Raw genomic sequence first — 26,830 nt, 5'->3', positions numbered from 1 at the left:
GTATTTTGAAAGGTACCCGTGGCAAGAAAATGTAGGGCTGCCATTACCTTCAGCTTGGGTGTCAGTGCTGTAGGATACCTGTGCAGCGGTTGCAGGTTTGGTGCCAGCCTCGCCGTCAACTCCTCAATCAACGGTTGGGGGAAGCGGTAGCACCGGATACAGTCATTCTCCCGCATGTCAGCCAAGTCCGGAATTGCTCGGGGAAGAGGCGGCGCTCTGCAGTAATTTGGAAGTGACAAGGAAGAGTGAGTGCACTACAACAACAATTTTTTGGTGCTAAGCACATGTTAATCTGACAATACACATATGCGACATACGAAGTCAGGTATGTGCCACATGCCCTGGAAACGTATGGCTGCCAGGTGACACTCCTACCAAGACCCAGCTACACACGGAGATTGTGAACCTCCACATGCCATGGCATGGGATTAGCTGTGTCCCAGTGTAAGTGAACAGCCAGATGCAACACAGGAGTGACATACATCAACACATCATCTGAAGTAGACTGTCGATTTCAGAGACTAGTAGCGGAACACTAGAGCCACAGGTCACATAACATGACACTAGGACAGCCCACACACCTTGCCAATAAGGTGTACATGTAATGACTCACCACACATTCATAGAGAGGATGCAGACATGTCCTTGTTACGCTACTCCGTGTCCCATGCATAAATACACACCTCACATCCGATACCACATGTGGCCTGGTGTGCGTAACAGTGTGCCATGTCCATCTACACACAGACACATGTTGGTTGCTGCAACAGCTGATGCTTTTGAGGGAGCACCAACATCAAGCTAATGGGGACACCCCACACATACATGACATAGTCACATCGTGCACCGTGGGTACTGACATGTCTGGTGTGGTAACCCCTGTAGCGGGCATCAGGGGACACTTGTGTGTGTTGTTGACTGTGCCATGCCAGTGACGCTCATCCCAAGTGTGCAGTAGGACATGCACACATGTCAAAGGAGTTAAGGGCATGCCTGGCACACATTGCACCGTCACACATAACATCTGTACACATCTCATCATACATCTGGTGCCTTCTCGACTCAGGAGTAATGTGCCACATCACAGCCTGTCACACCTGTGCCCCACACATGTAGTACTGCCCAGACAATGCCTTGATGTCCATCCATGGACAAGTATGTCAGCCCTATTCCTTCCGGTGTGCTGCCTGTCACCACTGTGATGTGTGAAAGGTACCGTACATTCGCTCAGAGGGCCTGTGTACGTTCCCTATCACTATGGGAGTGCTGCCGTATGTGTACCCATAGTGATAGTGAGCGTACGCACGCGTGTACGGTCCGTATCACTATGGGTACACATACGCGAGAACACCCATAGTGAAAGTGAGCGTACAGGCGTGTGTACCGTCCGTACCACTATGAGTACGCATATGCGAGAACACCCATAGTGATAGTGAGCGTACGCACGCGTGTACGGTCCGTACCACTATGGGTACACATATGCGTGAACACCCATAGTGATAGTGAGCGTACGCACGCGTGTACGGTCCGTACCACTATGAGTACGCATACGCGAGAACACCCATAGTGATAGTGAGCGTACAGGCGTGTGTATGGTCCGTACCACTATGAGTACGCATACGTGAGAAGACCCATAGTGATAGTGATCGTACAGGCGTGTGTACGGTCCATATCACTATCGGTACACATACGCGAGAACACCCATAGTGAAAGTGAGCGTACAGGCGTGTGTATGGTCCATACCACTATGGGTACACATACGCGTGAACACCCATAGTGATAGTGAGCGTACAGGCGTGTGTACGGTCCGTATCACTATGGGTACACATACGCGTGAACACCCATAGTGATAGTGAGCGTACAGGCGTGTGTACGGTCCGTATCACTATGGGTACACATACGCGAGAACACCCATAGTGATAGTGAGCGTACGCACGCGTGTACGGTCCGTATCACTATGGGTACACATGCGCGAGAACACCCATAGTGAAAGTGAGCGTACGCACGCGTGTACGGTCCGTACCACTATCGGTACACATACGCGAGAACACCCATAGTGATAGTGAGCGTACAGGCGTGTGTACGGTCCATATCACTATCGGTACACATACGCGAGAACACCCATAGTGAAAGTGAGCGTACAGGCGTGTGTACGGTCCGTACCACTATGGGTACGCATACGCGAGAACACCCATAGCGATAGTGAGCGTACAGGCGTGTGTACGGTCTGTACCACTATGAGTACGCATACGCGAGAACACCCATAGTGATAGTGAGCGTACAGGCGTGTGTACGGTCCGTACCACTATGAGTACGCATACGCGAGAACACCCATAGTGATACGGACCGTACACACGCCTGTACGCTCACTTTCACTATGGGTGTTCTCGCGTATGCGTACTCATAGTGGCATGGTGCGTCAACCAACTGTGTGTTGCATGCCCTACATCTGTACCTTGTTTTGTAGATGTTACTGATCTTTCTTTTCAGGCTATGCACTGTAACCTATGTAGATTGGACTCATATGACATATGTATACAGGTGTGTGATTAATTGCTGTCTCTTCACCTTGCCCACAGCATCGTCGGGGGACACGGAGGAAGACATGAGCACAGACGGAGCGGAGGGACCGAGCACCAGTGCCAGCGTTGACATCGTGGCTGGCACATTGAGTGGAACTGAGGCGGAGGAGAGTGAGGCCGAGGACCTGTCCACTGGCACGACAGAATATGAAGCTGACGGGTCCGAGGATGATCTCTCCGAGTGGGCGGAGGCTGCACCAGCAGCCAACAGCGGCACAACATCTCACCCTGCCCCCTTCATTGCCATCAGCCGCCTCCCACTTGCTCGTGTCCTTTCCCAGCGTGCCCGGTCACCACATGTCTCCTTCCTGCCAGGCACCCCCTGCCCCTGTCTCCACTGCTGCCGCCAATGCCGAGTCTGTGGACATCCAGCGGCAGTTGCAGGTTGGTCAGGCTGCGATGCTTAATGTCCTCCATGGCCACAGCCAAGTGCTGAACAACATGGAGGCATACTTGGAGGGCATTTTTTCATCGCAGGCTGACCAACGCAACTTGCTGAGGTCCATTGACTCGACACTGACTGCAGCAGTGGGTCTCCTACAGCGCTACGTCCAACCCCCTACCCCTGAACCATCCACACTTCCCACTCCCATGCCTGTCCCACGTACACCGAGACGTCAGCATGCACCCACCACAACAGACACAGGCACCACACCAGCAGGGAAGGTCATACGCACACCTCCTGGCACACACACACAGGGTGAAGTAGGCACACCCACTGGGTCGGGGGGCAAACGTAAGCCTCGCAGCCAGAGTGGGAGTACGCATTCCACCAAATCCACTCCCAACAAATCCCCTCCCCTCAGCTCTCCTGGCTACATATCCGGCAAAGACTCCTTCATGGCCGCTCTGTCCCTGAGCCCCACTGTGACACCACACCGCAAGCGGTCAAGGGAGTCCCCGGTCAGGGTGGTTGAGTCCCCCCCCTGTCCCCACCCTCCCCCAGTGGCGCTGCGACCCATCCCTCCGCCCCCCCCCCTCCTTGGGGCCTGTGGTTCCTTCGGGTGCAGGGGAGTCGCTGGAGGACCTTGCTAAGGTGTGCAGTGCCATCCTGGCCTCCGCCTTTGGCCCTGCCCCACCCCCTTTGGTGGAGTCCTCCATCCCTGCACCCACGACGCCTACCCTTCGCCCTCATGTCCCTGCGGTGCCTGGTCCTTCCCCCCCACAGGATGCCCTCCCCGCTCTGGAAGATGAAGGAGTCTGACTGTGCAGGCAAGCTAGGGGACACGCGTCCCACTGTGTCCTCCACCTGGATTGGAACTTTGGATTGCCCTATGGGCATTGTACTTTTTGAACTGTCAAGGGACAAACATATTTTTGGATGCTGATTAAAGCAATTTATTTTTCCTTAGTACACTACTGTCTGTCTGGTATTGCTGTTGGTCGACCTGCCCCATTATTTTGGGTGGTGATTATGTGTTGGGTTTGTGGGAATTGTCGTCTTGTGCTGGTCATAGGGTGGATCCTGGTATCTGTGTGCCATCACAAGCTGTTGGCTAAATAACTTTGTTCATGTAAGCAGTTACTGCATGGTGACATCGTCCCAAGGTGTGTTCCTTCCTCTGTGTAACCTGACTTCTTCCCTGCAGGGTATTTCCAATATGTGGTGCTGAGCTGTGTCTACATTGGCTGGGTGTGTGACGGACTCGTTAGACTTGGCCCATGCATGCTGAGCGATGTCTCCACCTGCATCATTCGTGGCGTCCTTGGTGGTCACTGTACTTGTGTATGTAGACTGTTGCCATGACTTCATGTGTACATGTATTCTTTTAGGCGCTATGCATATGTGTACTTCCAGCCTCGCACACATGTGGTACATGTACTGCAGGATCTTTGTGCACCTGACTGACATTTGTGGGCGTTGGATCTGTGGGTACTCCACACTTTTCTTTGCAGGGGCACTGCTCTGAGTGTTAGGCACCCACCCCTCCTGTGTCTGGGCACTGCTGGGAGTGATAGGCACACACCCCTCCTGTGTCTGGGCACTGCTGGGAGTGATGGGCACACACCCCTCCTGTGTCTGGGCACTGCTGGGAGGACTCTGCACTCACCCCTCCTGTGTCTGGGCACTGCTGGGAGTGATAGGCACACACCCCTCCTGTGTCTGGGCACTGCTGGGAGTGATGGGCACACACCCCTCCTGTGTCTGGGCACTGCTGGGAGGACTCTGCACCCACCCCTCCTGTCTCTGGGCACTGCTGGAAGTGATAGGCACACACCCCTCCTGTGTCTGGGCACTGCTGGGAGGACTCTGCACCCACCCCTCCTGTGTCTGGGCACTGCTGGGAGGACTCTGCACACACCCCTCCTGTGTCTGGGCACTGCTGGGAGGACTCTGCACCCACCCCTCCTGTCTCTGGGCACTGCTGGGAGGACTCTGCACACACCCCTCCTGTGGCTGGGCACTGCTGGGAGGACTCTGCACCCACCCCTCCTGTCTCTGGGCACTGCTGGGAGTGATAGGCACACACCCCTCCTGTGTCTGGGCACTGCTGGGAGGACTCTGCACACACCCCTCCTGTCTCTGGGCACTGCTAGGAGGACTCTGCACACACCCCTCCTGTCTCTGGGCACTGCTGGGAGTGATAGGCACACACCCCTCCTGTGTCTGGGCACTGCTGGGAGGACTCCGCACCCACCCCTCCTGTCTCTGGGCACTGCTGGGAGTGATAGGCACACACCCCTCCTGTGTCTGGGCACTGCTGGGAGGACTCTGCACCCACCCCTCCTGTCTCTGGGCACTGCTGGGAGTGATAGGCACACACCCCTCCTGTGTCTGGGCACTGCTGGGAGGACTATGCACACACCCCTCCTGTCTCTGGGCACTGCTGGGAGGACTCTGCACACACCCCTCCTGTCTCTGGGCACTGCTGGGAGTGATAGGCACACACCCCTCCTGTGTCTGGGCACTGCTGGGAGGACCTCGTCCCAAGGTGTGTTCCTTCCTCTGTGTAACCTGACTTCTTCCCTGCAGGGTATTTCCAATATGTGGTGCTGAGCTGTGTCTACATTGGCTGGGTGTGTGACGGACTCGTTAGACTTGGCCCATGCATGCTGAGCGATGTCTCCACCTGCATCATTCGTGGCGTCCTTGGTGGTCACTGTACTTGTGTATGTAGACTGTTGCCATGACTTCATGTGTACATGTATTCTTTTAGGCGCTATGCATATGTGTACTTCCAGCCTCGCACACATGTGGTACATGTACTGCAGGATCTTTGTGCACCTGACTGACATTTGTGGGCGTTGGATCTGTGGGTACTCCACCCTTTTCTTTGCAGGGGCACTGCTGTGAGTGTTAGGCACCCACCCCTCCTGTGTCTGGGCACTGCTGGGAGTGATAGGCACACACCCCTCCTGTGTCTGGGCACTGCTGGGAGTGATGGGCACACACCCCTCCTGTGTCTGGGCACTGCTGGGAGGACTCTGCACACACCCCTCCTGTGTCTGGGCACTGCTGGGAGTGATAGGCACACACCCCTCCTGTGTCTGGGCACTGCTGGGAGTGATGGGCACACACCCCTCCTGTGTCTGGGCACTGCTGGGAGTGATAGGCACACACCCCTCCTGTGTCTGGGCACTGCTGGGAGGACTCTGCACCCACCCCTCCTGTGTCTGGGCACTGCTGGGAGGACTCTGCACACACCCCTCCTGTGTCTGGGCACTACTGGGAGGACTCTGCACCCACCCCTCCTGTCTCTGGGCACTGCTGGGAGTGATGGGCACACACCCCTCCTGTGTCTGGGCACTGCTGGGAGGACTCTGCACCCACCCCTCCTGTCTCTGGCCACTGCTGGGAGTGATAGGCACACACCCCTCCTGTGTCTGGGCACTGCTGGGAGGACTCTGCACACACCCCTCCTGTCCCTGGGCACTGCTGGGAGTGATAGGCACACACCCCTCCTGTGTCTGGGCACTGCTGGGAGTGATGGGCACACACCCCTCCTGTGTCTGGGCACTGCTGGGAGGACTCTGCACCCACCCCTCCTGTGTCTGGGCACTGCTGGGAGTGATAGGCACACACCCCTCCTGTGTCTGGGCACTGCTGGGAATGATGGGCACACACCCCTCCTGTGTCTGGGCACTGCTGGGAGGACTCTGCACCCACCCCTCCTGTCTCTGGGCACTGCTGGGAGTGATAGGCACACACCCCTCCTGTGTCTGGGCACTGCTGGGAGGACTCTGCACCCACCCCTCCTGTCTCTGGGCACTGCTGGGAGGACTCTGCACACACCCCTCCTGTGTCTGGGCACTGCTGGGAGGACTCTGCACCCACCCCTCCTGTCTCTAGGCACTGCTGGGAGTGATAGGCACACACCCCTCCTGTGTCTGGGCACTGCTGGGAGGACTCTGCACACACCCCTCCTGTCTCTGGGCACTGCTAGGAGGACTCTGCACACACCCCTCCTGTCTCTGGGCACTGCTGGGAGTGATAGGCACACACCCCTCCTGTGTCTGGGCAGGCACTGCTGGGAGGACTCTGCACCCACCCCTCCTGTCTCTGGGCACTGCTGGGAGTGATAGGCACACACCCCTCCTGTGTCTGGGCACTGCTGGGAGGACTCTGCACCCACCCCTCCTGTCTCTGGGCACTGCTGGGAGTGATAGGCACACACCACTCCTGTGTCTGGGCACTGCTGGGAGGACTATGCACACACCCCTCCTGTCTCTGGGCACTGCTGGGAGGACTCTGCACACACCCCTCCTGTCTCTGGGCACTGCTGGGAGTGATAGGCACACACCCCTCCTGTGTCTGGGCACTGCTGGGAGGACCTCGTCCCAAGGTGTGTTCCTTCCTCTGTGTAACCTGACTTCTTCCCTGCAGGGTATTTCTAATATGTGGTGCTGAGCTGTGTCTACATTGGCTGGGTGTGTGACGGACTCGTTAGACTTGGCCCATGCATGCTGAGCGATGTCTCCACCTGCATCATTCGTGGCGTCCTTGGTGGTCACTGTACTTGTGTATGTAGACTGTTGCCATGACTTCATGTGTACATGTATTCTTTTAGGCGCTATGCATATGTGTACTTCCAGCCTCGCACACATGTGGTACATGTACTGCAGGATCTTTGTGCACCTGACTGACATTTGTGGGCGTTGGATCTGTGGGTACTCCACCCTTTTCTTTGCAGGGGCACTGCTGTGAGTGTTAGGCACCCACCCCTCCTGTGTCTGGGCACTGCTGGGAGTGATAGGCACACACCCCTCCTGTGTCTGGGCACTGCTGGGAGTGATGGGCACACACCCCTCCTGTGTCTGGGCACTGCTGGGAGGACTCTGCACACACCCCTCCTGTGTCTGGGCACTGCTGGGAGTGATAGGCACACACCCCTCCTGTGTCTGGGCACTGCTGGGAGTGATGGGCACACACCCCTCCTGTGTCTGGGCACTGCTGGGAGTGATAGGCACACACCCCTCCTGTGTCTGGGCACTGCTGGGAGGACTCTGCACCCACCCCTCCTGTGTCTGGGCACTGCTGGGAGGACTCTGCACACACCCCTCCTGTGTCTGGGCACTGCTGGGAGGACTCTGCACCCACCCCTCCTGTCTCTGGGCACTGCTGGGAGTGATAGGCACACACCCCTCCTGTGTCTGGGCACTGCTGGGAGGACTCTGCACCCACCCCTCCTGTCTCTGGGCACTGCTGGGAGTGATAGGCACACACCCCTCCTGTGTCTGGGCACTGCTGGGAGGACTCTGCACACACCCCTCCTGTCTCTGGGCACTGCTGGGAGTGATAGGCACACACCCCTCCTGTGTCTGGGCACTGCTGTGAGTGATAGGCACACACCCCGCCTGTCTCTGGGCACTGCTGGGAGGACTCTGCACACACCACTCTTGTGACTGGGCACTGCTGGGAGGACTCTACACCCACCCCTCCTGTCTCTGGGCACTGCTGGGAGTGATAGGCACACACCCCTCCTGTGTCTGGGCACTGCTGGGAGGACTCTGCACCCACCCCTCCTGTCTCTGGGCACTGCTGGGAGGACTCTGCACACACCCCTCCTGTCTCTGGGCACTGCTGGGAGGACTCTGCACACACCCCTCCTGTCTCTGGGCACTGCTGGGAGGACTCTGCACACACCACTCTTGTGACAGGGCACTGCTGGGAGGACTCTGCACACACCCCTCCTGTCTCTGGGCACTGCTGGGAGTGATAGGCACACACCCCTCCTGTGTCTGGGCACTGCTGGGAGGACTCTGCACCCACCCCTCCTGTCTCTGGGCGCTGCTGGGAGGACTCTGCACACACCCCTCCTGTCTCTGGGCACTGCTGGGAGGACTCTGCACACACCCCTCCTGTCTCTGGGCACTGCTGGGAGGACTCTGCACACACCACTCTTGTGACTGGGCACTGCTGGGAGGACTCTGCACACACCCCTCCTATTTCAGGATATGTACGCTTAGAACATACACAGGAGTGGGTTCGCTCCATGCATACGAGGTGGGGGTAGGGTCCGTACATACACGGTTGGGGTGGGGGGTACGCTCCATACGTACGCGGGTGAGGGTACAGGTCGTACTTACACTGTTGGGGTAGGGGGTAGGCTCCATACGTACGTGGGTGTGGGTATGGGTCGTACTTACACTGTTGGGGTTGGGGGTACGCTCCATACGTGTGCGGGTGTGGTTACGGGTTGTACTTACACTGTTGGGGTGGGGGGTACGCTCCATACGTACACGGGTGAGGGTACGGGTCGTACTTACACTGTTGGGGTTGGGGGTACGCTCCATACGTACGCGGGTGTGGGTACGGGTCGTACTTACACTGTTGGGGTGGGGGGTACGCTCCATACGTACGTGGGTGTGGGTACGGGTCGTACTTACACTGTTGGGGTTGGGGATATGCTCCATACGTACGCGGGTGTGGGTATGGGTCGTACTTACACTGTTGGGGTGGGGGTATGCTCCATATGTACGCGGGTGAGGGTACAGGTCTTACTTACACTGTCGGGGGTACGCTCCATACGTACGCGGGTGAGGGTACAGGTCGTACTTACACTGTTGGGGTTGGGGGTACGCTCCATGCATACGGGGTGGGGGTACGGTCCGTACATATCCGTCCCCACGCTATGTGATGCTTGTGCGGCCCGTACCCAGGCCTTTGCCACGTGGGTACAGCCGTCCCGCCATTGTTGGGATGACGTAGGTGTGGGCGTGGTACGACTCGTACCCACGCTCTTAAGGCGTGGGTATGGGACGTACCTGTATTGTTGTGTTGCCGGTTCGCGTCGTCAAGCACTTCCGTTGTGGCGGACGCTGGCTTTGCTGGACACGCCCCCACCCCCTCGTAGTGACCAGGGCCTGGGGGTCAGGTAGGTCCAGGGCATGTGTGCTGTGTGACTTTGGTGGGGGTTTTGTGGCCTGCCCCTGGTCCTGCCCCCCCCCCTTTCCCCCCTCCCTTTGTTGTTCTGACCTTCTGCGGCGTCTGCGTCGTAACCTGTAGAGGAGGTCGACTGCTATGAGGGCCGGGATGACACGTAGGTTCGGGTCCATGTCTGTCCGTCGCGTGCAGGTACTCCTTGTTCGCGTCGTCCTGATTTCCCGGCAGTTTTTGGCTGCCGGAAAATATTCACAGTGCGGGATGACGTCGGTGCGAATCGTAATTCCTGGTTCGTGAATGGCAGGCTGCGTGCGTCCCGACGTCACGTCGGCGCTTTCCCGGATCACATTTGTATGTTTATTTTCGTCGGTCGGGGTTTTGTACGATTTGTACGGAAATGGTATTTCCGTGCGAATCGTAATTCCATGTTTGTATATTTCTTCGACCGGGTACGCGTCGGACGGAGAATATGCTCCGTCCGACGGTCGTACCCGTTTTTTACCGGATCGTGATCGGCACCTTTGTGTAATAGCAAAAAGACATGTTATGCAATAAATCATGAATAAATTAGTTGACGAGCACTCCATATTTTCAGCTTCGGGAAGGGAAACAGTAAGGACGGAAGAAGTCTCAAAATACCCTCATCTATTTGAATGAGGTCTTCTACCTCCTTTTGAATCATATTTGTAGCATTAGTATCATGAATCGATATTCTCTTAGGAGCGAGTAAGGTGGTGCAATTAGAACAACATAAGGGAAGACACTGAACCTAGACACAGCAAGAAATCAAAATCACAATTAAATAAATCACCTTTTCAAGGATCCAACTACATCCACCAAAGAAGTGACCAACTCCAGTTCCCACTCTCCATTCCTTTAATAATTGTTGTCTAAAATGTGTTTGAAAATATTCTTTCCATATATGTGATCCCGACTACACACTGGTCTCCCACTACCACGGACACACCACCTCTCTTAGTTAGGATGAAATCAACAGCATATCTAGTTTGCTCAGAATATGTCTGCATACTTTCCAATTGGGTGGTGATGACACGCAAAGCAGCTACTGTGGAGTTAGACAGTGTCTGCAACTTACATCCAAAATATTCTCTAGCTTTTTCACCCCTATCCATTGCAGTACCACCAAAGGTAATAATGGAGGAAAGAATATACCCACAGGTGATACCAATACTATAATTATTGACTTCCAAATCTGTCACTCCATCACAGAACTCTGCAGTCAACGTTCTTTTTACCCATCTTATATTTGGCTTACTGTACTTACAAGGCACACCTAGAGGGAGCATCATCCCTGGAGCAACATCATCTGTACCGTTATAAACATTTGAATAAGTACCATTAGACAGAAATTAAAATCCTGGATGTGCATAGAGTGGACCTTGATAATCTACAGAAGCATACTGGTGTTCATTCCAAAAATACTCAGATCCTTCTTTTTCACTAAAGACATCATATTTTTAAACAATATCATTCCAATTGACACACAAAAATGTGTCAGTACTGTTTACTGTCGGGCAACATGCAGGATAATAACCAGCTTTCCGGGTGACCATTAAATCTTGGTAATGCCAGCCCACTAACGTAATGTTCTGCTCTCTCATATACAGATTATCACAATACATATTATTGTCACAAGCTGGATATCCCTTTCCCTGTGGCTTCCTGTAATATAAACAAGGACCAGAATATACCAATCCAAACTCACCCCTTACCTCTACAAATTGGGCTGGGCGGGTATACGTATAATTGACGAGTGACAATGGGTAAGCAGTCCATAAACTTGTGACAGATTCGGTGGAATAACAAGCTGTACCCTCGCCAAAAAATCTTTTATGTGTGTTTAGAAATACTTTACTCTGGCTGCTTTTTTTGTGTGTATTTGAGAAATAACCTTATGTTTAGTACACCCCACCCAGAATCAATAGCAGTACTATCACAAGAAGAGCACATAATATCTTTTTCATGGTAGACCAAAATATGCATGTACGAACAAGGGAAATCACTGGCTGCTCCTCATATGCAACCATTCTGCCAAAGAGGTGCCTAGCAAATGATAAAGTAAGGGGGAAAAATGCCAGCAAGAGGAATATACAAGTTCCCAATGTCCGTCAGAGCCTCACTGGTACAGGCTCCTATTGTCCATCAAAACGTTGGCGCTCTTGAACACCGGCGGTGGAGCTTGCTCTTTCCTAGGCTCGTATTTCCACGTCGACCAGGATAATGTACCCCCAAGGGGATACTTTCGATCTATCCTGTCTAATGTTCAAACAGTGCACAAATGGATGTATGACGTTACAACGCATGCTATTACAACGCATACCATTACAACGCATTTTTTACAACGCAAGTACTACTAAAACGCATTACTTTACAACGAATACTTTTACAATGCAAAACCTATTAAAATACTGAAAAGTGCTGTTACAACGAAATCTATTACAACGCATACCATTACAACGCATTTTTTTTTAATTTTTATTTAAAAGTACAATAAAATCTGGCACGGGATGCAGGGAAATTAGGGGTTTTAGGGTGGGGAAGTGTATTAAAATGTGGAGCAAAACTGTACGTAAATCTACTGAAATGCATTACCAAATTAATACTCGAGTATTAAAATTAATACTCGAGTATTAAAATTAATACTCAAAATCCCCCCTAAAATTCCGTTTTCACACATTTCAAAGTTTTACAAAAAGAACGAAAGATTTAACAACAGTACATACACATTTTTATCATGATTACATCGGAAAGTAAGTAAACAGAGTAAAACAGAAGACACATACACATAGGCGCCATTTTATTCATCTCACTTGTAAAACTTGTCTTACAACACTTTCTATGAAAACAATACCAAAAGACATGTTCCAAAATGGATGCCAAAACGGAGCAAATGAATGAAAACAATACATTTTTAAATGCTTTTTTAAATTATCATTTTCCACAGTAAAATAAAGTATAAAAAAAAACACAACGAACGCAGTTTTTAAAAAAATTAATAGTGACACAGAGTAAAACTTATAAATACCAGGAAGACACCATTTTGCAATCAGTTGATTATCAACTACCAGAGAGACCAGACGTCAAAACCTGACCCTCTGTCACCTCCACTGCGACCTCCTCAGAGAGAGCACTGAATTCGTTCGGAAAAGCATTATTAGTAGACAACTACTAGTAAGTCAGTAAAATATTTTTATACCATGGTTTTGCGTAAAATATGTTTGCTTTCCATACAAAATGTATTTTAAAATTTTTAATATTAACTTTTAAAATGTACTGTTTCTAATTTGTTATCACTAAAAATATATACCAACTTAAAACAACTACTTTCTTTTCCAAAAACAGAAACTTGCAAAACATTGAGAATCAAGAATTGGTGTACCTAATTTTGCATCACCTCCACGTAATCGACTCACCTTTACTATTGTGAAGGTAAAAGTAATTTAATTTAAATTTTTTTACTTTAAAAATATATTTTTAGCATTTGCTAAAGTGTTGTATTGCAAAGGTAAATTTTTTTTTCCTCATTCTCACTACATCAAAAACGAAATTATACCATGGTGCAGGGGTAACAATTACTAATAAGACTTCAGTTAGGTACTACATGTGAAAAAGCGTTTCATGTTACTGAGGTAACTATTAATTTTCTTAGTCTCAGAATGTTCAGCAGTACAGTAATAGAGTGGTAGTGTAGGTGTATCCATTATTACTCTTATTTTAAAATGCATTCAATGTGTATTATGTTTTGCTTAACCAATTGTTACTCATACTCATTTGTCAAATATCATATTTTTAAAAAATGGGTTGTTTTTTTTAACCAACGTTGGCTAAGTAACATTAATTTATAAAAAATATTTTTTTTCCAGAGTAAATCGGTTACAAAAAAATAACTTTATCCTGCAGCAAGCATTACCTTAAAGGCACGAGAACAAACAACAACTGAAAAAGGTATTTTACATTATCAGTGTTATAATTTCCACAATTTAATAGTCATTCCTTTTGCAATTGTTACTCCACTAAAGTGCAGAAATAGGATAACTGATGGATAGTGTAGGGGTACAATTAAATATTCTAACTCCAGGAAGGTGCAGCAGTAGAGAAAGTGTTGGATGGTGTAGGGGTACATTTCTCTATTTTAACTCCAGGAAGATGCAGTAGTTAGGAAAGTGTTATGTAGTATTAGTTATATTCTATGTCATAATTTTTAAAAGTTAATCTGAATTTACATTTTAAAACAACGTTAAGTTTTTTTTTTTCCTCTTTTTTTTCAAAAGACAATTGTATGTTTCGTTGCTGAAAGATTCTTTCGATCACATACCTTACAACTCCAGCCAACAGGCCAATTCAACTTTACAAGCCTCACCAAGAAAAGCATTTTCAAAAAAACAAGGTATTGTTATACAGCATTGTTTTTAAACCTTCAATATGTTAGACTAACCATTTAATTGTTAATGTAAATAAAATTCAACAATAATTATAAAAAGAGTTGCAGTTTGAAGAATTTTTTTTCAGAACTCAAGGTTGGTGCAGCAGTAGGGAAAGTGTTGGATGGTGTAGGGGTGCAATTTACTATTCCAACTCCAGGTAGGTGTAGCAGTAGGGAAAGTGTTGGATGGTGTAGGGGTGCAATTTACTATTCCAACTCCAGGAAGGTGCAGCAGTAGGGAAAGTGTTGGATGGTGTAGGGGTGCAATTTACTATTCCAACTCCAGGAAGGTGCAGCAGTAGGGAAAGTGTTGGATGGTGTAGGGGTGCAATTTACTATTCCAACTCCAGGAAGGTGCAGCAGTAGGGAAAGTGTTGGATGGTGTAGGGGTGCAATTTACTATTCCAACTCCAAAAAGGTGCAGCAGTAGGGAAACTGTTGGATGGTGTAGGGGTGCAATTTACTATTCCAACTCCAGGAAGGTGCAGCAGTAGGGAAAGTGTTGGATGGTGTAGGGGTGCAATTTACTATTCCAACTCCAGGAAGGTGCAGCAGTAGGGAAAGTATTGGATGGTGTAGGGGTGTAATTTACTATTCCAACTCCAAAAAGGTGCAGCAGTAGGGAAACTGTTGGATGGTGTTGGGGTGCAATTTACTATTCCAACTCCAGGAAGGTGCAGCAGTAGGGAAAGTGTTGGATGGTGTAGGGGTGCAATTTACTATTCCAACTCCAGGAAGGTGCAGCAGTAGGGAAAGTGTTGGATGGTGTAGGGGTGCAATTTACTATTCCAACTCCAGGAAGGTGCAGCAGTAGGGAAAGTGTTGGATGGTGTTGGGGTGCAATTTACTATTCCAACTCCAGGAAGGTGCAGCAGTAGGGAAAATGTTGGATGGTGTAGGGGTGCAATTTACTATTCCAACTCCAGGAAGGTGCAGCAGTAGGGAAAGTGTTGGATGGTGTAGGGGTGCAATTTACTATTCCAACTCCAGGAAGGTGCAGCAGTAGGGAAAGTATTGGATGGTGTAGGGGTGAAATTTACTATTCCAACTCCAGGAAGGTGCAGCAGTAGGGAAAGTGTGGGATGGTGTAGGGGTGCAATTTACTATTCCAACTCCAGGAAGGTGCAGCAGTAGGGAAAGTGTTGGATGGTGTAGGGGTGCAATTTACTATTCCAACTCCAGGAAGGTGCAGCAGTAGGGAAAGTGTTGGATGGTGTTGGGGTGCAATTTACTATTCCAACTCCAGGAAGGTGCAGCAGTAGGGAAAGTGTTGGATGGTGTAGGGGTGCAATTTACTATTCCAACTCCAGGAAGGTGCAGCAGTAGGGAAAGTGTTGGATTGTGTAGGGGTGCAATTTACTATTCCAACTCCAGGAAGGTGCAGCAGTAGGGAAAGTATTGGATGGTGTAGGGGTGCAATTTACTATTCCAACTCCAGGAAGGTGCAGCAGTAGGGAAAGTGTTGGATGGTGTAGGGGTGCAATTTACTATTCCAACTCCAGGAAGGTGCAGCAGTAGGGAAAGTATTGGATGGTGTAGGGGTGCAATTTACTATTCCAACTCCAGGAAGGTGCAGCAGTAGGGAAAGTGTTGGATGGTGTAGGGGTGCAATTTACTATTCCAACTCCAGGAAGGTGCAGCAGTAGGGAGAGTTTTGGATAGTGTAACTGTTATATTTTAGGTATGTCATTTAATTTTTCAGACTAATTTGTTTTTCTTCTCTTATCTTTTCAGATAATGTCTAGTCTGGAAGCTGCAAAGTATATTAAATCCAGGAAGGGCAAAAATTTATTAAACCATGGAGGATACATATATAGTAAGGAAAGAATAAGTTTAACTAGAAATCATTGGAGGTGTGTGCAATACTACACTACCCATTGCAGTGGCAGAGCGGTTACTGTTGATAATTTAGTTGTGAAAACCACAGAACATAACCACTCTGCCTCTGCAATGGAGGTAGAAATTAGAGAAACAGTGAACGAAATGAAAGCTATTGCAAGCACCTCCAATGATTCTACAGGATCAATTTTAAGAGAGGTTGCACAGCATGTCCCCAGTCATGTTGCTAGTAACATGCCTATAATTCCTAATTTGAGAAGAATTATTCAAAGACAAAAGCAGGCAAGTAACATTCAATTATCTACACCACATTCTTTCTCTGACATTAGAATTCCACATGATCTTTCTATTTCTTTTTCTGATGAACCTTTCCTTCTGCATGACAACGAAAACCCTCAGAAACGAATTCTCATTTTTAGTACCCCACGTAACCTTGCTAAGTTAGAAAGTAGTGAAATTTGGATGATGGATGGGACGTTTAAAAGTACACCCCATCCTTTCACTCAAATTTACACTATACATGCCAAAATTAACAATAGTGTAATTCCCTTAGTATATAGTTTGCTACCTGATAAGACTTCTGCAACATACACTGAACTTTTATCAGTGATTAAAAGTAAAACATCTCAAAGTCCTCGGAAAATAATTATTGATTTTGAATTGAGCATGATCAATGTGATCACTAAAACGTACACGGATACCCAAATTCAGGGATGTTTTTTTCATTTTTCCCAGGCATTTTGGCGTAAATTACAAAAAACATCCCTAGTTGCAGAATATTCTCGTGATAGCAAACTACAATTTGAACTAAAAAAATTAACTGCACTTTGTTTTGTTGCTCCCGATAGTGTGGACGAGTACTACACTGCAATTATAGAATCTGTTTATTATACGAGTAACGAAGAAAAATTGGCACCCATTCTAAATTATTTCGAGGACACATGGATTGGACACCTAAGCAGATCGGGTCGCAGGAGGAAGCCACGATTCCATGTGGAGTGGTGGAACTGCTACACGAGTTGTTTAGAGGGAGAAGCAAAAACAAACAATGCCATTGAGGGATGGCATAACTCCTTCAACCACACAATTGGCAAACCTCATCCAAACTTCTACTCTTTTTTGGAAACTTTGAAGAAGGAGCAAAGTTTTCAAGAAATGAGAATAGCCCAAACACTCGCAGGTAGTCTAAACCCACGAGTAACAGTCAAAACAAGGGAAATGTCGGAGAGACTATTGGCTATTGTACAACAATTTTCGTTGTGTGTGGCTATAGACTACCTGGAAAATCTTTCTAACATTCTTTCTTTCTAAAATTAGTTTTTTACTTACTTTCTTGCTTTGATTCAAATTTAAATATTTTTCAAATTACAATTGGCATACAATGTTTTTCTAAAAAAAAATTCAAACATACAAGTCGGGTCCTTTTTTTTTTTTTTCAAATCTTCATTTCTATCAAAACTACCAATGTCAACAAATTTACTGTCCCATAGTATTGGACCAATTTTTCAACATCCGAACGCCATTAATATAATTACACAAAACTTCGTTTTTAATTTCCGACCTAAAAAATCACCAAAACTCAAACCAATCTAAATTGTACATGTCAAGCCATAATCCAAAATGCACATTGCTGCATAAACACCAATTTGTATTCAATCATTAATTCCCAAAATTTACGAGTACGCTACTTTTTTTTTCACTTAGAAATGAAGATCAAAATCACTTTTTTTAGTTCCGAAGTAAAGAAATAAACTTTGTGAACAGTAACTCTAAATTTTTTACAAGTTACATACATTTTTTTAATAAACAAATAACTTTTCGCGACCCGACATAGGCATACATTAATGACATTATTGTGGACATGTTTAAAAACATTTAAAACATCAATTAGTTTTCCCGCAACCTCTCCTTATTCTTTCCTCACTATATATGTATCACTATTAAAGGTTTAATCTATAATTTAAAGTGAAAATATTTCCTACCTGGACGCAGATCAGCTTCCTGCTGCTTCCTCCTCCGATGCTCTTCAAAATGGCGCATTACGTCAACGCTCACGTCATTACGTCATCGCGTGCATCAATATTTATAACGGACTACTTTATTTAACTAATCTGTAAATAAATGTTTAAAAATGTAATTAAAATATTTATATGTTTTCTAAAAAATGTTACTTGCTATGCAAAAATAAATAAAAATATGGTTTATTTTTTAAGGATTTTTCAATAAATAAATATTTTGAAAACATTATTTGTTTACTGTTATTATTTTTTACATTGTAATTTATTCATTAAAAATGTAACTTTTTTAATGTAAATTTACTAAATGTGTTCCTTACCTCGACTCTATTTTCTTTTTCCTTCAAAACTTGCTCTTTCTTCGCTTTCTGATCCTTCTTTTCTTGTTCCGCGGGTTCTATATTCTGAAGCTGCCAAAATAAATGAAGGACAAATAAGCTCATAGACTTCAATGCAAAAGCGTGGGAATTTTTTTTTAAAGTAAGTTCTTTTTTTCCTGCTCTTTTTTCTTAAGGTATTATTATTTTTGAAATGCATTTCTTATGACTCTTTTAATATTAAAAATATATATATTTTTTTTTAACATTTCTCTAATTTTTTATTATAATACTCCAAAAGTACTCTTCCTGTTTTTTGGACAAACATTAAACTTTATATAAGAAACTTAAAAATACTCTAGTATTAATCTTTCTTAATACTAATTTTTTCTATAATTTACTGTTATTAATTTTAAATTATTGGTCTAGTATTAATATTTAATAATAATCCTTATTTCAATTTTATTTACATATTTAATTTAAATTAAAATTAATCAAATATTAAATCCTCATAATACAATTCTTTTATTATTATTATTAATACTCTTTTATATTAGAAAAATACTCAAGTATTAACATTTAGTTAAACTACTCACACTTATATTTTTAAAATTAAATTAAAATATACTCTTTCTATTTTGTAAAATACTCAAGTATTAATTTAACTTAAAAAATACTCTTTTTTATTAGAAAAATACTCAAGTATTAACATTTAGGTAAAAATACTCAAGTATTAATTTAACTTAAAAAATACTCTTTTATATTAGAAAAATACTCAAGTATTAATCTTTAGTTAAACTACTCACACTTATATTTTTAAAATTAAATTAAAATATACTCTTTCTATTTTGAAAAATACTAAAGTATTAATTTAACTTAAAAAATACTCTTTTATATTAGCAAAATACTCAAGTATTAATATTATGTTAAACTACTCACTTTTTTAATTTTATTTTTTATAAAAAAAAATTAAATTATACGATATATATTTATTTAAATTAAAATCCCAAAATTAAAAAATGCGTTGTAATAGTATATGCGTTGTAAAAGTACTTACCATATAACATCATGCGTTGTAAATGCATGCGTTGTAAATGCATACGTTGTAAAGGCATTTTATAAGAATGCGTTGTAATGGTATATGCGTTGTAAAAGTACTTACCATATAATAGCATGCGTTGTAAAAGCATGCGTTGTAAAAGCTTTTGCGTTGTAAAAAATGCGTTGTAATAGCATAGCGTTGTAAAAGTTGCGTTGTAAAGGTAGTTCCCCGCACAAATCTCACATCACCCTAAACTAACTCAGTTGGTACTATAGCAAAGTACACCCTAAATTACACAGTCCATCTTAACTAATCTGACTTCTCCTTTGGTGCACTGTTCTTCAGCCAAGGGCGTAGATTGTACCTAGTGACTTCAGGCACAGAGGGATCAATGAAAAGGGGCTCTTAGATAGCCCGTATTTCAGGAGGAACTGCTGCATTCAGCATTTCTTCATTTTCCTCATCCGCTTTGGTCCAGGTCAGCTTTGTGTCACTAAAGGGGACAAACTGAGGCACCGTCTCACACTCGAAGTCCCCTATTCCATCCCTCACCCATTGATCGTAGGGCAAGGTTAGAGGTATCCTGCGACAATGAGTTGCGTGCACCCTGTTCTTTTGGCCGGCGACTTAGACAGCTGTGCATGTAGCCAGTAGGACCTGCTCCAGTCCCTTCCACCATGGCTCCAAACTCTTCTTCCACTGGAATTTCCTCACCAGCACGAAGTCGCCAGGCTGAATATCATGTCCGGGCCTCTGTGGTGTAGCTGGCAGGGCTTCCCGGACCTGTTGGTGAATAGAACGCAAACCTTCAGTCAACTGAGCACGATAGTCAACCAACAACGGGTACTCAATATCGGAAAACCGCCGAGAGCGCAGGACGTACCAGACATTTGCCGGGTGTCCAAACACAACCTCTTAGGGTGACAATCCTGTCCTAGAATGGACTGTTGTTCTTGTCGACACAAGAGCTAATGTTAAAGCATCTGGCCACTGTAACCCTGTTGTCTCCTGTATTTTAGCCAATTTCAGTTTGAGAGTACCATTGTACTTTACAACCAAACCTGCTGAATGTGGGTGGTTGGCAGCATGGAACCTCTGTTTTAGGTGTAAACCATCACAAATTAACTGAATCACTTTGACATTAAAATGACTTCCGTTATCACTCCAGATCAAACGGGACAAGCCAAAACGAGGAAAGAACTCCTTCAGGAGTACCTTTGCAGTTGTAATGGCTGTATTGTCTTTAGTGGAATAAGCCTTAACCCATTTACTGAATGCACAGAAAACCACCAGAACATGCTTCAAATTATTGCATCTGTCTAGTTCTATATAATCCATCTGAAGCACCTCCAAAGGAAAAGTGGGTGGTGGGAAATTACCAGGTGGTGTAGGGGTACGTTTTCCAGGATTGGGCATCATGCACACCATACAGTACTTCACTAGATGTGCAGCTGTTTTTGAAATATTATCACTCTGCCATACAGGGTGTGAAAAGGTGGCCTGATATATGATGTCCACTAGTTCTAGTGGGCACCTTGTCTCAGTCCAAACAACCCCTTATGGTGATAGGTTAAAGACAACCTTTATTGAAAGCTATCCTAGGAGAGCAGCCTTCAGGCTAAGTGTTCAAGGAATGTAAAGCAGCTTGTTTTACCAGTCTATAATATCGTGAATGATCAAATGAAAAGACAACCACATCAGGTATATATTAAAATTATATGTATTTAAGGCTAAACACACCCCTCTAGTCTCATTATGAGACTGGAGTTTGAAGTACTAAAGTTACAAGTGATCAAGCATCAGTAAAAGCACAAATACATGTTTGGGTCCTAGGGGCGTACCAAACCATATACTAAAAAAGTGGTACAAGAACCACGACTGGAATAGGCACTAGGCCTATTGCCTCTAGAATCGCTGGGACCCCAAGGAACCACCCAAGGTAGTGACACAGGGTACCCACGGGAGCTGTATGCAGTGTGGAAACATTAGGGACACTTCTAATCGAGTCAGGACCAAACCCTTTTGGACTTAAGAAGTTCTAGGGCTAGCACCCACGAGAGCACCGGAGTACTCGAGTTACCTCACCCAGGGATGCCGGGTGCATAGGTGTCTTTTGGTGTCGGGTCGCGTCGTCGATTTCAATGGAAGCCTGCAAAGAACTGCTGATGCCGTGAAGAGGAGAAGTGTCCGGAGAGATCCAAGCCTGGATTTAGGATGTAAGGAACCTTAAAGCAGAGGGGACAGAGTCTGAGTCACTTGCCAGTGACCTAGGGCAGGATGGACCAATGCCCACAGATGTTGGGTGCTTCAGGTGAGTTGATGGGTGTCTTGACTCTTCAGCCACGAGGTCCAGGAGGTGTTGACGAAGTCCATGAGCCGAATTCAAGCTGTCCCATGAAGTCCGTCGAGTGTTGCGGTGTCGGCGACCATAAAGGACCCAACAAGCCTTGGCAACGGCAAGTCACAGGAATGCATAGAAAAGACTGCGGTGCAGACCAGCAAGCTCTGAGGGACTCACCCAGCGAGGGTAAGTCAGGGCACATCTGGAGCAACCAGGAACGCCCAATTAGAAAAGGAGTTGTGTTCGTGGGGACCTGCTAGCTAACGGACTAGTGATTGCAAAGGAGCCTCAAGTGGTCACACTTGAAGCTGGCCCACGGGTCACTTGTGGAGTGGAGGCCAACAATCTTCGGTGCAGAAGGTGCTCAAGGCTGGGGCTACTCGGAGCCCAAAGCACAACTTCGAGGATGACCAGGAAGATAGTGTTGCTGCAAAAGTTCACGGTGTACAGGGTTCACGGTTCCACGTCACCCATGATAGCCACGGGCTTCAGCTTTGATGTGGACTCAGGGTAGCCTCGGGGAAGTCTGGAAATCCATCTCTGGGGATGCAGAGCCTTTGGTGTCCGGTGGGAGCTTCAGAATTGCAGACTGGTCAGTTGCTTCTTTGGTGCCTGCCAACCAGGGGAGTCCCTCCTTAACCCCAAGGGAGATTTCTTCCGTCTTCTAGTCGAAATAGAAAGTCGAAGGTCCAGGATATATGTTTCAGAGTTTCGTACAGGGTAATCTAAAGTCCTAGGGACTGGATTCCTATACTTATACTAAGTTTAGGGGATGAACATGTCTCTCACTCTAGAAGGGTGGAATGCTACCCCTGCCACCAGGACTGGCGGGGGGTAGTATTCCAAAGCGTTTGACACCAAACACAACATGTTTTGATGCAGCCATTCCAAAGTTAGCATTTACCGTGAGGTTATAATGCACTTAAGAGGATATGGTATGGCTGTATCACAGAACAGCCATAAGGAAGTATTTCCGAATGCTGCAGAGGGGCTCAGCTCATGCTTGGGCACCCTATCACATAAAACCAAGCACTCTGCCTTCAGGATTGTCAAGTCAAACAAAAACAGGAGTACACCTGTATACCCAATTGAGACCGGGTAATATATGGCAACAATAAACAATGTCTCAACAGGTAATTCAAATAAAGGGACTGTTCAATAAGTAATCAATCCTATAGCACAAGGAAGGACAAGGGAGACCAAGGAGAATGAAAGGATGTTATTCCACACATAGGAGCACATAAATACAAATTAAATTGCAGTAACCATATCAACCAAAGTGCACTGAAAGTGTAGGGTGAATAAACGGCGCAGTGACAACTGTGGTGAAAAAACAACGACCAGCGGCGCAAAACAGTCAATACAATAGTGTAAGTCAACAAAATTATTATGCATTCATAGACATGATTTCTCCATTTCGAAGTTGACCATTAAACAAGCCATAAATTGCGTTGTAGGGTCGACGGCGTTTCAACCTCTATCACTCAAGGTCATCATCAGGACGAAGGTTACATAACTCTTTAAAAGTGCTCTATAGATATAAGGAGATAGGAAGAAAATCAATACAATACACCCAAGATAATAGTGTAAAGAAAGAAAGGAGGAAGAAGTGAAATAAAAAGGGGGGGGGGGGTGTAGGGTACCTGATATCAATAAATGGGGTTCAGAGAATAACGATTTCCACAGGTAGGTCTAATTTCAGGGACAAACTCCTAAGGAGAAACAATTGGACAACGTCAGGGCCAAAATTCGGGATGAAAGGAAAAGAGGGCAAGGGCGGAGAAAAACTGAGAGAATGGGGACTTACCAACACGTAGTCCAGCTTCAAGAAGAGGGAAAAGAGAAGAAGGGATGAGGGTACACGCAAGTGGAGGAAGTGACCTGCAGGATGGGAAAAAGAACGGGGATTATGAATGAAAAATTATTTTAAAACATCGGGACAGTCCGACAGACCAATTTCTAATGGCACCTACCAGAAAATGAAGCAGGAACACGGAGTGGAGATCAAGATTCGTTAATTACAATGTAACAGATATGCGCACTGGCAGTAATCCAAGCGACTGGGTAGAAATCCGCAGTATGGCGGAAATCCAAGTGTTTCAGGAAATAGTTCCGAGGAAGAGTCTCCATGGAAAAACTAGAACGTGGCAAAAACGGGGACAAAATGCCCCAGGGGGACTGAATCCAAATACGGGGGAGGAGCGGGAATGATGCAAAAATGAAGAAAGGACAAAGGAATCAGGTCCTGACGACTAGGGCCGGTCACAGAACCGTGATGGCCAGAAACCTAATTAAAGGACTAGAGCACAAAAGCGGGGACCGAGTGTCTCGAAGGAACATGTGATAGGGGAAAGGACAGAAAGGGACAATTACCAAGGCAAGAAGAAATCGGCCAAAGTTTAAAGAGAAAAGGAAAAGGGACACCCGATCAGTGCATAGAATACATATACTTCCGATTGGCATGTCAGCATATTCAATAAAGCTATATTTTGAAAAAAATATTTCGAAAAAATGCAGTAAACAAACATCACATTGGATATCCAACCGTATTGTCCATGTTTAAATTAAAGATGTGTAATGATAACCACAAAATGGTTCAATCAAGTACCTAAGGAGATAGGCACGGGATTGAAATCACAATAGAAAGCAATGGCGAATTATTGCACGCATATACGTAAAGGTAATAATTACAGTATTTGATCATCGATTTACATCTGGACAACTTGGACCAGTACATTTAAAAATTGGAAAATAGAGTGGACAACAATTATCAAAAGGTACAGTGTTATCTGTTTGGAATACCTACACCAGTTTGGAAAGAATGACAATTTGAAACAAGCATTTACAATGCAATGGTCTCGGCATTGTTAAAGTTAAAGCTATTGGCACTGCTCATGACATTATTTTTGTTTATGGTTTTATTTTTAAAACATTTAAAGAAACACCATTGTTATTTACAATGTCAATAGCTTAATCTCTCTCAAATGCGAGACCTATTGCATTTGCACCTACACACAGAGCCACACACACAAAGCCACCCACACACACAGAGCCACCCACACACACAGAGCCACCTACATAGAGCTATCCACATAGAGCAACCCACACAAAAATAGAGCCATCCACACACAGAGCCACCCACGCATAGAGCCACCTACAAAAAAAGCCACCCACACAGAGCAACACACACAGAGGCACCACATAGAGCCTCCCACACACACACACACAGCCCCCCACACTTACACAGAGCCCCACACACAAAGTCACACACACACAGAGCCACACATTTATACACAGAGCCACATACACACACAGCCACACGCACACACATACAGAACCACACACACACACACATAGATCTAGACACATACACATTGATCTTGGAAGCCAAAGAAGAAGTGGCACCGTTGTTTCTAGATCTTTGCATTTATCACTAAAAATTAAGCATTTAAAAAATAAATGACTAATAACAATTTACAGATTAACTGAAAGGTTTCTGAGGCAGGATAAGGGTTCCTGTGGGGGCGGGGGGAGGGGAAGATAATATGAGCGAGACAAACTTTTGTTATTTAAAATATCAAGTACTTAAGGAGCAAATTTCTTCCACAGTACTGAATTTTAACTGATAGATTTTACTCAACTGTAAAGCTGCTCTTCACAAGCTGATAGTTTGGACTGGACATTCCATTGTGAGTGTGTTATTTATTGCTTCGTTTGAATCTACATTTCTAATCAATTAACCTCTGAACATAAAGCCTTCACTGCTCAAACTCACTACCATGAGAGAGTAAAATACTTACATGGAGAAACTGGAGTTATTAATTTGAAGCACAACCATACTTGAATACTAGAGACACCAGTGACAAACAACAGTACCCAACATTGATACTGCCAACGAACCACGGACAGCGCCAACAATTCACTAAGACAGCAATGATGAACAGTAGACACAACCACACAGCATCAACTCTCAAACAATAGCCTAAGACTGCTCCACAAACAGGGCTTGATCGAAAAAAACCTATTGTGGGTCAATTAATATCTCTGCTGTAGCTGCAAGCTGCTTTCTGAGCATTACTATGCCTTTAACTACAGTAAATGTATTCACCCCATCTACATCAGACAAGCACTCATAATGTGTAAATACCTCAATCTGCATGCAACTGATAGTGACAGGACATAATATGGTACCATGACTGAGAACAATAACCCATAGGTATGCCACCACAAAAGTCTCATCCTCGAGCGTTGAGCTAGCTGAGCAAGTGACTAACCAATGGAGCATGCTTCAAAGAATAAATATCTGTTCTACAGTGTGCGATGCATGCGTCTGTCACTCATTGGGACTCAAAGACATGATTCACATAAAGAAAAAGATTGCAGTACACCCAAGTGGTTTCCCCCAGTAAGCGTGGCCTACACCTTTCAGCCCAACTTAAGACGTTATCACACTGCGTATCCCGCTCAACTGTGTCGTAGGCCCGTAGCAGCAGACATGCCAACCCTCCCGATTCAGGCGGGAGACTACCGATTTGAAAACTAGTCTCCCGCGTCCCGATTCAAGCGTCCAGAAACCCGATTCCTCGGGATTTCAGCTGACAGGGCTTGGTGTTGTGTAAGGTGCTAATTCTTCCAGCAATAGTTAGAGTGGGGTGCAGGGGCTCTAGAAGGGGTTAAAAACCAACAAAGCCTCATTAACAATCGAATGGTCTTTAAAAGACCTGTGAAGTACCCAGGGGCGCTGTGTTGGGCCCGGGAAGCTCTTTCAGCCCGGGCTGCCACACACGGGGTGGGGGGGGGTGTATGCACTGCCAGGCCAGTGCACAACACTTGCTTGCATCACCCCCTCTCTGCCTGCCATTGCGCTCCATGAAGAAAAAAAACGTGCATTTGCGTTTCAAATGTCCGATCCTGAAGCAGCACGCT

The 26,830-nt window shown here is 46.2% G+C and overlaps 1 protein-coding gene across 1 annotated transcript in view; it reads right to left on the bottom strand.

Annotated features, from left to right (window-relative positions):
• Positions 1 to 26,830, bottom strand: part of LOC146856328 (uncharacterized) — a 145,846-nt gene that overhangs the window by 100,063 nt on the left and 18,953 nt on the right. Inside the window, exon 2 of the mRNA XM_085651241.1 lies at positions 23,712 to 23,785. Coding sequence (XP_085507367.1) covers positions 23,712 to 23,785 — 74 coding nt within the window. The remainder of the gene's footprint in view (positions 1 to 23,711; positions 23,786 to 26,830) is intronic.

The sequence above is a fragment of the Triturus cristatus genome, chromosome 4_1 (genome assembly GCF_964204655.1).
Source record: "Triturus cristatus chromosome 4_1, aTriCri1.1, whole genome shotgun sequence".
In the NCBI taxonomy this organism is placed as follows: domain Eukaryota; kingdom Metazoa; phylum Chordata; class Amphibia; order Caudata; family Salamandridae; genus Triturus; species Triturus cristatus.
The sequence above is the reverse complement of the archived record's forward strand: the minus strand, read 5'-3'. Positions and strand labels throughout refer to the sequence as shown.